The sequence below is a fragment of the Protopterus annectens genome, chromosome 4.part1, assembly GCF_019279795.1.
Source record: "Protopterus annectens isolate FY-2018-M chromosome 4.part1, PAN1.0, whole genome shotgun sequence".
NCBI lineage: Eukaryota > Metazoa > Chordata > Ceratodontiformes > Protopteridae > Protopterus > Protopterus annectens.
In genome coordinates, this window is record NC_056734.1 from 513,985,237 (window position 1) to 513,998,847 (window position 13,611).

A 13,611-nucleotide genomic window follows, 5' to 3' on the forward strand; every position below is an offset into this window, starting at 1 on the left:
CGTGCAAGCGGGATCTACGCTGATGGCTTCAGGCCAGCAATCTTAATGTGGGAAAGCCCTTTGTCCAATCTTCTGCAGTTGCCACAGTGACCATGGATGCCTCCCAGATCATGTGGGGGGGGGCATTATCTTGGCAGGACTGTCCAAGGCAAGGCGTGTTTACCTCGGCAGCCTTTACACTTTGGTTGCTGAACTACTTGACTCGTTTTACAAGGCTCCAGAGAGAGCTCATAAAAGAGCTAGAAGATTTCTCTACAGGGTAACCTTTCTGATGCCATGACAGAGGGTCCATGCACAGATGTCTACCCTAAATTCCTTTACCAACTCCTCCATGAGGCTGATCTCATGCAGCCCACGGAGCGAGGATGGCAGGATCACGAGACCCATTTGCATATCAGTGTCTCGCAGATGAGAGCAGTGCTATTAGTGTTGCAAGCACTTCAGAGCTCTCTCCCTGTAGGGACAATTGCAATCCACTCAGACATGTCGGTGGTGTAGTACCTGAACAAACAGGGAGGGACTAAATCATACCCCCTTTGCAGAGAGGAGTGTGGCAGTGGGTAGTGTCTTCCCAATGCTTTCTAGTTTGCAACCCATATACTGGGCAAGTCCATCGTGCTTGCCAACAGGCTGAGCAGAGCTATCCTAATGCCTCATGATTGGTCCCTGAACAACTATGTTGCGGAGAAGATATTCTGCAGATGGGGGTCAGCCTTGCTGTGATCTACTTGCCAGCCCCCTCTATGCCAAATGCAGCAGTTACTTCACCCTTATTCCCCCAGAGGGGGAGACACCTAGGGAAGCTCTGGCTCATGATTGGCCCGCCGGTCTTCTCTACGCCTTTCCACCATTACCTCTGATATCAAAGGTCATTCAGAAAGCAGTCTGTGGGGAGCAAAATGATCCTCCTTGCCCTACACTGGCCTCGTCAGATTTGGCTTCCCTTCCTTCAACCCTATCTAATGGACAAGCCCTGGATTCTGGACCCAGTTCCAGATCGAGTCGTATGTCAGGACAGTTCCATTCCTCCATCCAGACCCTCAGGTTGACAGCTTGGCTGCACCAGTTCCGTCCTTAGTCAGGCTTCATGATTTTTCTCTGGAAGTGGTCCATATTCTGTCATCTTTCCACAAGCCTTCTACCAGGAAGATTTATTCCAGTCAGTGGAAGAGATTTTCTATTTGGGCCTGTGAGAAACATATTGATCCTTATACAGCGCCTATTTCTGCAATATTGGAATTGCTTTCTCAACTGTTTAGTCAAGGTTCAGCTGTGGCAACCATTAAAGTGCAATTGGCAGCAATTTCTACCTTTCACATTGAGCCCAACCTTATGGCTCATAGGCTTTGTAGGGCTTTTATGAGAGGGACATTGTTACTCCGACCTCCAGTCTTTGATCCAGTCATGCCATGGGACCTCAGTTTTGTACTACAGAAACTTCCCTCCACTCCCTTTGAGCCTGCAGCTGTGTGACATTAAATTCTTGTCATGGAAGATAGTATTCTTGGTAGCCATAACTTCAGCTAGGCGGGACTCAACTCCAAGCATTATCGATCATACCACCTTACTTGGTGTTTCACAAGGATAGGGTCTCCTTAAGAACCAACCCTTTTATTCCAAAGGTTGCCTCTGTTGTCATTAGCAACCAATCCATTGAGTTGCCTGTTTTTTCGTGAATTCTCCAACAAGGCAGAATTTAAGTTTCATCAGCTGAATGTTCAGACATTTGCATTTCTATTTACATAGGACGAAAGATTTCAGGAAATCGGATCAAAAGTTTCTCGTTTTCAGACACTAGACTTGGGGTTCTAGTTTCTAAGGTAACCTTGTCTCGCTGGATCTCCGATTGCATGTCATTTATGCTTCCAGTGGCAAAGAATTACCCTTTAAAGTGAAGGCTCATTCTACACCATCTGTGGCTACCTCCACTACTTTTCAGGCTAGGATGTCTATGGATGATTTGTGCTGCAGCAATGTGGGCTTCGCCTCATACCTTTATTAGTTACTACAAATTAGATCTGGTCTCTAGAGGCAGATCTTCCTTTGGTTCCACAGTGCTCGAGTATTTTTCACTGAGGCACCCAAGATCAAGGTGTGCTAGGGATGCTGTCCCTCTGGTAAGAATGAAGGCGAGATTGGACTACATAACATCAAGAAGTTATGTACTCACCATAATGTTTGATGTATAGTCCATCTCACCTTACATTCTTACTAACCCTCCCTCCTTCCCCCTTCTGGATGACCTGGAGGGTATTGTCTCTAGGTGTCAGTAGTCCTTTCTGTTCGGGTTCTTAGTGTGTATGTGTGTGAGCTTGCAGCAAACAAGATCTGGGGAATAGACCTGTTGCATGACGGGATACCTCTTGGCCATGAGCTAATTGAAGACTTTGAGCTAGAGTATGGCAGAGTCGGAGCCACTGGTAAGAATGTAAGGAGAGATGGACTACATGCATCGAACATTATGGTGAGTACATAACTTGTTTTTGTTGGTAGTAATGCAATGTTTTTTTCCTCTTACCACAGTGGTATACAGAGCAAAGTTCTTTGCATATGGGTTGTGACATTCTGTTATATTCCAGAAGATGGACAATATTTAAAAAAAAAAAAAAAAAATTAGAATTTTATTTTTATGGATATTTGAGACCTTGAGCAGTATTAGTTACCATTGTAAGTTACTTTTATCTGAAATGTGTTTTATTCTAACTTATTTCTACAGGCAACCATTCCGGTGCCTAAATGAAATTGTTGGAAGTAGGGATTGGTGCTATTTGTCTTGGCTTTCTGCACCAGAAGTTGTTCTGCACCAGTATATTTTTGATGCTAGAATCAAACTGATATCAAGAGGTCAATAGCACATATGTAGGTGCCATCTAACATTTGTGCTGCCCAACTAGGTCATTTAAAATATTTGTGTTTTGAAGGCAAGCATTGACTGTGTTTTGAAGGCGAGCATTGACTGTGTTTTGAAGGCGAGCATTGACTGTGTTTTGAAGGCGAGCATTGACTGTGTTTTGAAGGCGAGCATTGACTGTGTTTTGAAGGCGAGCATTGACTGTGTTTTGAAGGCGAGCATTGACTGTGTTTTGAAGGCGAGCATTGACTGTGTTTTGAAGGCGAGCATTGACTGTGTTTTGAAGGCGAGCATTGACTGTGTTTTGAAGGCGAGCATTGACTGTGTTTTGAAGGCGAGCATTGACTGTGTTTTGAAGGCGAGCATTGACTGTGTTTTGAAGGCGAGCATTGACTGTGTTTTGAAGGCGAGCATTGACTGTGTTTTGAAGGCGAGCATTGACTGTGTTTTGAAGGCAAGCATTGACTGTGTTTTGAAGGCAAGCATTGACTGTGTTTTGAAGGCAAGCATTGACTGTGTTTTGAAGGCAAGCATTGACTGTGTTTTGAAGGCAAGCATTGACTGTGTTTTGAAGGCAAGCGTGTGATATGATTTGGTGGTGGATTTTGAAAACTTCTTACTAGTTTCCCTTTGTCTTACTAGTTAACCGGATCAAAGAACAGTATAAGGTATCTGTACGGATTCCACCAGACAATGAAAAGAGTAACCTTATCCGTATAGAAGGAGATCCACAGGGGGTCCAGGAGGCCAAGAAAGAACTGCTAGAGCTGGCGTCGCGGATGGTGAGTTGTACCATATATTGGAACAGTGTGCACTTGTGCTTTGTAGAAAAATTTTTGGTAAATCTGAACTTTTTTTTTTTTTTTTTTAAGAAGGGTGGAATCTGCCAGTTTGTGCTTTATCTGACAGGTTTTTAGAAGCATCAGTCATGTTGGTAGCACTTGTGCATCTGAGATGGAGCTGCTTGATTTATTTTTGTACAATCATTGAGGTTTGAGATTTGCATTCTCTTGCTGTGTTGCTGAGGATCAGCATGAAGCAAAATAGAATGGTCAAAATACAGCAGGATACTTCATGTTAAGTTTTCTTAGGAAAATCAAGCTTTGAGTGGTCAGTATCCATTTTGGGAAAGTAAATGAGTACTTTAGGTGGTAATTATGTCATTTGTATACTAAAGATATTTCCAGATGTAGAGGGTAATGCGGATCCCGAGCTCTGTGTCAATATACTTTGACAATGTAGTCCTATACAAGTGCAAGTCATGACCTCACTAATGTGAGGAGGGTGTGCTTGGCCCCACACCACCCCCTTTCTTTACTGCCTCTGCAGTTTGGGTTTTGTCATGGGTTCTGATTTGCTATACATGAAAGTTCCCTATGTTTGATAAAGGAGAACATAATACATTTTGAGTGTCAAAAAAGTTCTGTAACCAGAACTCTCATCTAGGTAATTGGCACTTTTCAAACAAGTACCAAAGAGTCGCTGACTGTAACAGGAAGGCATGGGTAGAAGGAAACTAGCAAAATCATGACAGTAGAGTGAAGTCAGTGTAAGGGTCAGAAAGGAAATCCTCATGCAGGGCCAGCCAGGAACCTTGAGACAGAGGAGGTAGAGTATTGGCCAAAGATTCCTCCATTGAAGTTGGCCATTTTGACAGCCTCCTTGTGTCGTATCACGTAAACTTTCAGATGGAAAGCTACTTGGCAGAAAAGCAGAGCTGACACTTCTGTCCAAGAACGTAGGCTAGGTGCTGGCTGGCTGTTGCTGTGTTGGGAGTCCTGAGGTAGAGCAGTTCCCCTGTCTTTGAACTTGTAACCATTTTGGCAGTAGTGCATGTAGTTGGGTTTCTCATCCCCTAGCGTTCGCTTAGAAATTGCGTTAGGGACCATGGGTTTTGTTTCACTCTCGTCCTTCCCTCCCACTCTTCCTACAGTCTCCTTGGATCACTTAGTAGTCGTCATTATCTGAGCCCGTTATTGCTTCAGACACATTGGATTATTTTTATATGCTAATCTAGTGGGATGTGAGAGCAGAAGTCACCATTGTGGAGTGTAAGCTGATACCTGCAGAACACCCCTGCATTTGTAACTAAAATACTGAATCTGGGAGTTTGGGATTTCTGCCTGCACTTTATTTGTAGATTTCATATTCGCTTGCCCCAAATGTATGAATCCAGCTGGAGCTCAAGCAAGTTTGCAACAGATTTTTTCTTTATAATGAATTAACTTTGATTGTATTGAGAGTTATGTCTAGCAAACCTTGGCAGATCTCTTTAGAGGCTACCATGGTAGCTATAATCTTTTTTTTTGTCCAGGTGCAGAAGGATGTTGAATTGTTTCTCGGAGGTTCAATCTTAAACCTCTCAAGGCTTCATGCACTGGCCTGTACCTCGGTGTAAACACTGCAGGCTGTAGTACAATAAGCCATGTTGTCGGCTGACCTCTCTCTCCTTTAAAGTTTTACCCAAGGAAGAGTAAAAAGCAAGCTGGAAACTCAAAGATGCTACTGATATCCAGTCACTGGATTAGTATCCCTCAAACTGCCTGTCCTTTCTTCCTTATCCTCTGAGCCTTCAGAGGCCATCCCATGAAGGCCAGTGCCTAAGCACTTTTGTATGGACAAGACTGCTCACAGGACCTTTTTTCAGATGCTCAGTCATTAGGGGAATAGAGGAACACTTAAATTATTACTGAAGGAGAGGGTGTAATCTTTTCAGCAAGGCCTTATAAGCCAGGTCCATCTTCCCTATTGAAGAGATCCTGAATATGGGGAAGAGAGGAACCATTGGTAAATCAGAGGCCTGGATAAGTTTTGCAAAAAGTTTTGTACTCCAGGACATTTGATTGCCCAACTTTGACCAGTAGTGGACCTTATGGGGCAGCCAACTGGGGAGATCTGACTTGGACTTTAGGCCCAGTTTGTTGGAACTCTAACAGCTACAGCTGTGTCTAAACATTCTACCAGATGTGTTGCAGAAGATGCCACATTTAAAGCCACAGACACAGGCTTTTCATAAAATTGCATGCTTGACTAATGTTGCAACCCTTACTTAAAAAACGTAATGCACAGTTGATGCTTCCCTGGATTGGGAGTTAATGTGTAGGGAATTTAAGGCTAAAATGCTCAAATTGCTTTATGCTCCTGTGCCAAAAATGCAACTATCCCTGTAAACCTGATGCCATTTATAGGAAAGGATCAGAGTGAAAAAAGTGCAAGAAAACAGTGCAGTTGGGGATGGAGCAGTGACAAGAATAACAGGAGGAATTGTAGCCCAATTTTTAAGTGACAAAGGAGTGGTAGGAGGACTTAAATAGGGCAGTTTGTTGCAGAGAATAATCTTGTATGTCCTATTCTGATGCAGTATTCATAACATTAGGGAGTAGCTGCTTGCAGTGCCACTGTCCGGCTTGTATACCAAAGTCTTTGTCTTGGAAGGGTAAGTGTGATGTCTGCTTACGAGGGCCATAAACTGGCATTGGGTATAAAGGTGACGTCTGTGTGTACCCTCAATTTCTGCTGCAGTGATCGGACGCCCATTCGCCAGTTTTTCCTTACTTCACGTTTTATCAGACTACTACAATTTCGAGTATCGAGACCAGGCTTTCAGATAAGTGCAAACTGTTTTTTTTTAATTGTTTTGCTTGTCTTTTTAGACTTGCATGTCAGCTAGGAAAGGGAAGTGTGCTTGTGGGAGATGCACACGGATAAGTGTGTTCTATCTAGGTGAGGCCCATGACCCATACATCCTGTTCTGTCTGCAAGTCGTTTGTCCCCAAAACACTTCGTAGCTGACTAGTGGCTTTAAATCTTTACCTCGAGAATCAGGGTCTCGGGCATTTGACATTGGGCATGGAGGGAGGAGTAGGCCCATCTGATGAGCCGCCTCAGAAGAAGGCAAAGAAGCTTGGGCCTGAATTTGCAGGTTGCACTTCAGGCGTCCGACCCGGCTGTAGAGGCGATAGCAGACCTGGAGTCAGTTCAGTCAGTCTCCCTAGAAGGCCCGGGAACCACAGTGGAAGCCGGGGTGTGGGATACGCAAGGTATGTCTGCTGAGGTATTTCAGCCATCAGAGTCTCGTGGAGGGGAACCATGGCTCAACTTCTCGGAGGCCCCTGTTCCTCCTCTTGCTAGGCTGACGTTTGCTTCTCCCTTGTTTACCACATCCTTGAAAAGGAAACTGAGAAGTCCAAACACATTGAACCCTCTTAGATGTCAGGCTGGGAATCCTTTTCCCAAAGCCTCTAAGGCTTTTCTGGCCTAACAGTCCCAGCAACTCCCACCTACTTGCTCCTCAGCCAACCCATGTGTCTGAGGAGGAAGATTCATCCTCTGAGAAATTCTTCTCTTATAAGACTCAAATTGAATCCCCCAAGGAGTTTATTACTCAAGATGAAGAGGACTATTTCTTCAGACTCCCCAGAGGAAGAATTTAGTTTTGGGGATACTATCTCCCTCATGAAGGAACACTTCCACGTGGCAAGCTTCTGAGGTCTCAGATTCTAAGAAAAGATACTTTGACCTTCTGCAAATGGAGCAGCCTGCTCCCTCAGCTGTCCCCCCTGTACTACCTTCCTCAGCTGTCCCCCCTGTACTACCTGCATTTTAAAATGCATTGTTAGCTGCTTCATTCTCCTGACTCCCAACCTCCAGCAGCAAAATGACCTGACCGATTTTATAGGGTCCCCCAGGGCACCCAGTTTTTTTATAAGAACCCTCCTGCTGAACCTAGCTGTTGTAGCTGTTTCTGCAGACAAGATCTCCAGACAGCTTCCTTCCTCTGCTCTTTATCCCAACTGATGCAGTAAATTTATGGACAGGACAGGTAAAAAGATCTACACATCTTCCACTCTGGCCATTAGTGCCCTGAACTACCCACAACGCAAGGTTTGTACTTGATACCATTTTTAAGGCCTCCAACCTTCTTTCTGAGGTCCAGGGCTCCCCCACCAAAGTATAATCACTCACTGTCTTCTCCACAACATCACAAGTGACCAGGCACTCAAGTGCAGCTATGATGCTGTGGAAGCTGCTTCCAAAGCTGCTGTTTCTGGATCATTGCAGCGGCATTCATGGTTGTCTACAACCCCTCCCCATGGATGTTCAGACTAAACTTCTGGATGCTCCGCTAGACAGTAGGACACTTTTTGGACAGTCATCTGCTGAGCTCCTCATATTGCTCCAAGAGAGGGGAAAAGAGTTGCAAAGTCTAAAATGTGTTTTGGTGTCCCCATTCCTAGATATCTCAGAAACTACCCTCAAAAAAACAGCCTTTGTATAAAGGGAATCAGCCTTTGTACGAAGGGAATCCTTTCCCTCATCACAGAATCCAAGGGACGTAGACAGCAGAGAAAGATTTCTACCCCAAGATTGTAAAGATCTCTGGCCACTCCCTTTCGAAGATGGCCTGACCACCCCAGGCCCCCTGCACTGTGACTCACCCACCCTGCATCCAGAAACTCGCCTATCCCTCCATCTCACTTTGTCCCTCCCCTCCTGGTGGAAACTTACAAAAGAATGATGGGTCTTCTTCATCATCCAGAGAGGATATTACATGATTTGTTAGATGCTCCCACCCGTTCAGGGCATTCCACAACCATCAAAAAACAGATTCACCTATTCCCTCCCATTATTCAGTAACTCCTACAGCAAAGCACTATAGAACCAGTTCCCACCCCTCAAAAGAATTCTGGGTTCTACTCCAGAATGTTCTTGGTCCCCAGGAAAGAGGATCCCTGGAGACCTATCCTGGATATTTCTTTTATCAGTCTTTTCCTTCTCATACCCAGCTTCAAAATGATAACCTTATCTATTCTGCCTCTTATCCCCACCCCACCCCAAAGCCTTCATGCTGGCTCTAGATTTCAAGGATGCCTATCTACACATCCCCATTCATCCGGATTACAGGAAATTCCTCATTCTCTATAGGCTCCTGCCATTTTCAATTCTCTGCTTTGCCGTTTGGTCCATCTACAGCCCCCAGAGTGTTGGTGTCTAGACCCCTTCATTGCCCATTGCAGGACACAGGGTATACAAATGTATCCCTACCTAGATGACCTCATCATGCACAAAGACCACCAGCTCTTACTCCATTTGCAGCAGATGTCATACACTCTGTCTTCAGGGATTTACTGTAAGTGCAGAAAAGTCTCGCCCGACTCCTTCTCAGAACATTATTTTTCTGGGATGCAGACTATGCAGAGACTGCATGAAAGCCTTCATACTGGACCAGAAGATTCAGGAACCCTGTCTGTACTTCAACCAGGTCCTTTCCTGAACCTTTCTGACAGCTCGGGGAATTTCTGAAACTATTAGGCCACATAGCATCCCTGATAAACATGCTGCCTTTGGCAAGACTAAACATGCGCAAAATTCAGTGGGTACTAAATCTATGGACCCAACATTCCCAACTCTTGGACGTGCCCCTCCCTCTCCTCCTTTGCGTAAAGAGGGCGATCCAATGGTGGTTAATTGCAATACAGACCAACCCAGGGCCCCACTGTCAGACCCCAGCCCCACTTCAGTGCTTTTACACCACTGCTTCAGTCCTGGGATGGGGGGCAGTGTTGCAAACAAAACACCTCTCAGTACAAGGCAAATGGTCCACTCTGAGTAAAAGACCACGTCAACATAAAGGAAATGATAGCCTTGCTGTTAGCCCTACTAACGTTCCAACCCTCTGTCCTGCCTGGAACCTTAAAGATAATCTGACAACATGATAGTTCTATGGTACATAAACAGAGGGACCAGGTCTTACCCTGTATGTAGACTGGCCATTCAGATTTGGAACCTAGCAGACTCCCTCAGAGTACACTTGTTGGCCAGGTATATCCCCTCTCAACCAAATGTGATGGCAGACGCACTCAAAAGAACGTCAGCCCCCGAATGGATGCTACAGAAGGTTTTCCTGGACCTTATACACAGGTGGGGTATTCCACATGCAGACCTCTCTGCTTCCCTAAACAGGCAGGTATCCAGTTACTGAACAAGGAAACCACACCCACAAGCATGGAAGGTGGAAGTCTTCTCTTTTTCATGGGGGGGGGGGGTTCCTGTACACCATCCCCCCTTACACTGTGATCCAGTAAGTCCTGAAAATTCAGAGGGACAAACCAAAAATCCTACTGGCGACCCCTTTTTGGCTAAGATAGCATTGGTTCCCCCTCCTTTTTTCTCTAGCCAAGGGCAATCGCCACAGGTTTACCCCACTGGATAGACCTGCTCACACAGAACAAGGTGGGTCCTGCTACACCTGCAGGTGAACAATCTAAAACTGACCTTGTGGGTGATAGAATCCTGATCCCCTTACAGACTCCCCTTACAGACTCCTTTACTCAGAGGACATAATGTTCTCAGAGGACATAATGTTCTGCAGGAGGCCAGAAATCCTGGCACTAGGAGAAACTACATGGCTAAATGGCTCAGGTTCTCCAATTGGTGTCATAGGAACAAACTAGACCCCCTCACTAACTCCATCCCTAGGGTTCTGTCCTACTTGTGTGAGCTACTGCAAACAGGACTGACATGTTCCTCTATCAAAGTCCACTTGTCTGCCATCTCTGCCCGTCTCACCTCCCCTGGCATCCAGACTGGAAGTCAAACTCTGAGGAGTCCTCCACATTGAACCCCCATTTTTTGTATTGGAAAAGCTAGCCACCATCTCCTTTTTAACCTGCACATTCTGCTTCTCTGAAATTTTGTACATTCGAAACAGTTCTGCTTGTGGCCCTTGCATCCGCCAGGAGGGTTCAGGAGATCCAAGCCCTGATGGCCACATCCCCCTACCTAGTATTTCACAGGGACAGAGTGGTGCTACAGACCAATCCCTCCATGCCCAAGGTAGTTAATGAACTCTCGTTGAGTCAAACCATTAACTTGCCTGTCTTCTACCCCCATCCTCAAATTGTTTCAAAGAGGACCCTTCACTCTCTGGACGTGCACAGACAACTAAGATATTTAGACAAAACCAGACATCAGGAAATCAGAACAGTTTGTTTCCTTCCATCCCAGAGCAGTAAAGAAAGCTGTTTTTAAGCAAAACCATTGCCTCATGGATCTCTGTCCATCTCCTGCTGCTACTCCCACCTTGGGAAAACCTAACCAGGCAGTATCAAACCACATTCCACCAGAGCAGCTCCCTCTTTAGCCTTTCCTCAAAGGCATTGATTCCCCTTCTATTTTAGAGGCAGCCACTTGGACCTCAGTGCACACCTTCACCAAATACTCCAAGCTGGACATGGCATCCCCTGCTACAGCTGGTTTTGCCAGAACCGTCATGGTCTCCTGGACCATGGAAACGCTTCCTCCCAAGATCATACTGGTACTCTCCCTACAATTATGAATACTGCAGCATCAGAATAGTTGTGTAAGACCTTACCATAACCGTAGATGTCCTTCTCTTCTCTGTAGTATTCAGTCCCACCCTCCTACCCCCTGATGTTCTTCGTGTTTCACTGTTGCAGTCATTACATTTGGGTAATCTGCTGGCAGGTTTTGCCCTCAAGTCGGCCTGAATTCCAAAGTCTTGGGTCCTGTGTCGGTTGCTGTCTTCTCTTCCATGACGCCAGGTCGTCAGGGGTATAACACATGCAGCCGATGCCATTTTCTTCAGTCTTTCTTGCCGCACGGTGCCCGAAGCATTTCGCAAGTGCCGGTTGGCCAACTACTGAAATATTCGAGTTTGAGTTTCAGAACCGAAGTCTTCACTAAAACCAAGTACCCCGATGGGGAAACTTTTTTTTCTTGCTGTTTACCCATGTCAGAAAAAGTTAATTGCATTACTTGTGGAAAGTAAGTACCTCATAAGGATTTCCATTTATACTGTATTCCTTGCCTAGGCCCTGATCACAATGTGCCTGACTGTCTGTTTTGTGCTAGATTTAACCAACGCACTATTAAGCGTTGGTATATTTTTGCATCAAAGTATTTTGGAAACTGCTTTAACTACCCAGAAATGTTGGATAGCAATTAGACTACCGGAGTTCATAAAAAATGCAAAGAAAGGGGCAGAGAAAGGCAGTTGAGATCCAAAACCGATTACTAAGCTTCTAAGCCAGTCGCTGGTACTCGGTGAGGTGCCTTCGCAGCCCCTGATAACCGCTACCTTTGAGTCACAGGCTTCTACCGACACCCATGTGGAGTCCAGCATCCCGCTAGCTACTCAAGGTATTGGACCGACAGATGCATCTCCCTCTGATAGGTCTGGAGCTGCTGAGCAGGCACTGGCTTCTGAGGGTGTATTCAGACCTCAACATTTGTACATCAAACAGACAGCTGCAAAACAAAAGACAAAAGCAACTTCTTAACCTAAAAAACAGAAGCATGAGCCACGTGCACAGGCCTCTATGCCTAAAAAACAGATTATCAAAATGGCTGAAGACCTTATTACCTTGATCAGGGGTACCCATTCCCCCTCCAGATAAGAGGCCTAGGCAAGACACTGATTATGAATCTTCAGATCAGGTTTCTATTTCTTCTGATCAGGAAATATCTATACCTCCCTATGGGGATTCTAATGCTGAGGAGTCTATTCCATCTGCATCTCCTGAGGATTATTCATTTGGAGAAACCTTGCGTACTTTGAGGGAGCATTTTCACTGGGAGAGTCAAGACTTCTCAGAATCAAGAGGCTCGGGGATTTCCTTCTCCCTCAGCACAAGCCTTTAGCCATTCCCCCTGTTTTAGACATTGTGGATGATGTGTTCAGAGTCGAGCTTGACCCCTGACTCCTTACCTCCGGCTCCCAGTAAGCCTGACTGATATTGAGTCCCTGACTCACATAAATTTTTATTTAGAAACCCTGCTGCTGATCCTGAAACTATTTCACAGGGTCCGAAGGAGTTAAGGCCTCAACAGCAAAAAACCCTACTCACTCTGACAGATTCTAGGGCACTGGACAGATGGGGGGGGAGGTTTATACATCTGCAACCTTGGCAATCGGGGCATTAAATATTAAATTTCATATGCTTAAGTGCCAACAACATGTTACGGGATTGCTGAAACGGAAAATATTGATTTCAAAATGTGCAGAAAATAAAGAATTGCAGGAATTGCATGCAGCTGAACAAGTTGGAAAGCATACTTAGCAATGTGGTTTTGATTCTTGAGTCCTCCTGCAGGGCCGCAGTTACTGGATCTGTGATTAGGAGGCATGCCTGGTTAAAGGAACAGAATTTGCCTGATAATGTTAAAGCTAAATTGCTAGATGCACCTTTACAGCATGATTCTGTGTTCGGTATTGAGGCAGGAGAGGTTTTAAAGAAAATGGAAGAGAAAGCTAATTCTATGCAAACTATTGAAGATTTCTTACAAGTGCAGCCACCAAGATTCAGTGAACACTGGCCTACAAAAAGTTGGTCCTTTCCTGTGTCAGAGTTCAAAGGGGTCAATCCAGACGCCCTAAGGGTTCCAGGTACCAGGATCAAGACTCGTACAGGTCTAAGCAGTGGGGCGCATCCACCTCCAAATCTGGAGGAGATAAAGCGCAAACCTACAGAAAGCAATCCCAATGACTTCCCTCTGCCTACACCAAGCACTTAACTTTTGGCAGCATCCATAGGGGGAAAATTTGCACCTTTTGCTCAGAATTGGCAGTTAATAACCCAGGACAAGTGGGTACTAAACATTGTATCAAAGGGATACAGATTCCATTTCCACACTCTGCCAATGACAAATGGTTGGCCAGATCTGCCAAAAAAATCAATGGGCAGAGGCACAAACAGGTTACATCCCTCACGGATATGGGGGCCATTCTGACAGTACCA

General features: G+C 45.3%; 1 protein-coding gene across 1 annotated transcript in view; it reads left to right on the top strand.

The window, feature by feature from the left end:
* Positions 1-13,611, top strand: part of LOC122801243 (high density lipoprotein binding protein) — a 1,918,659-nt gene that overhangs the window by 716,543 nt on the left and 1,188,505 nt on the right. The window contains exon 12 of the mRNA XM_044070795.1: positions 3,494-3,633. Within this exon, the coding sequence (XP_043926730.1) occupies positions 3,494-3,633 (140 nt within the window). The remainder of the gene's footprint in view (positions 1-3,493; positions 3,634-13,611) is intronic.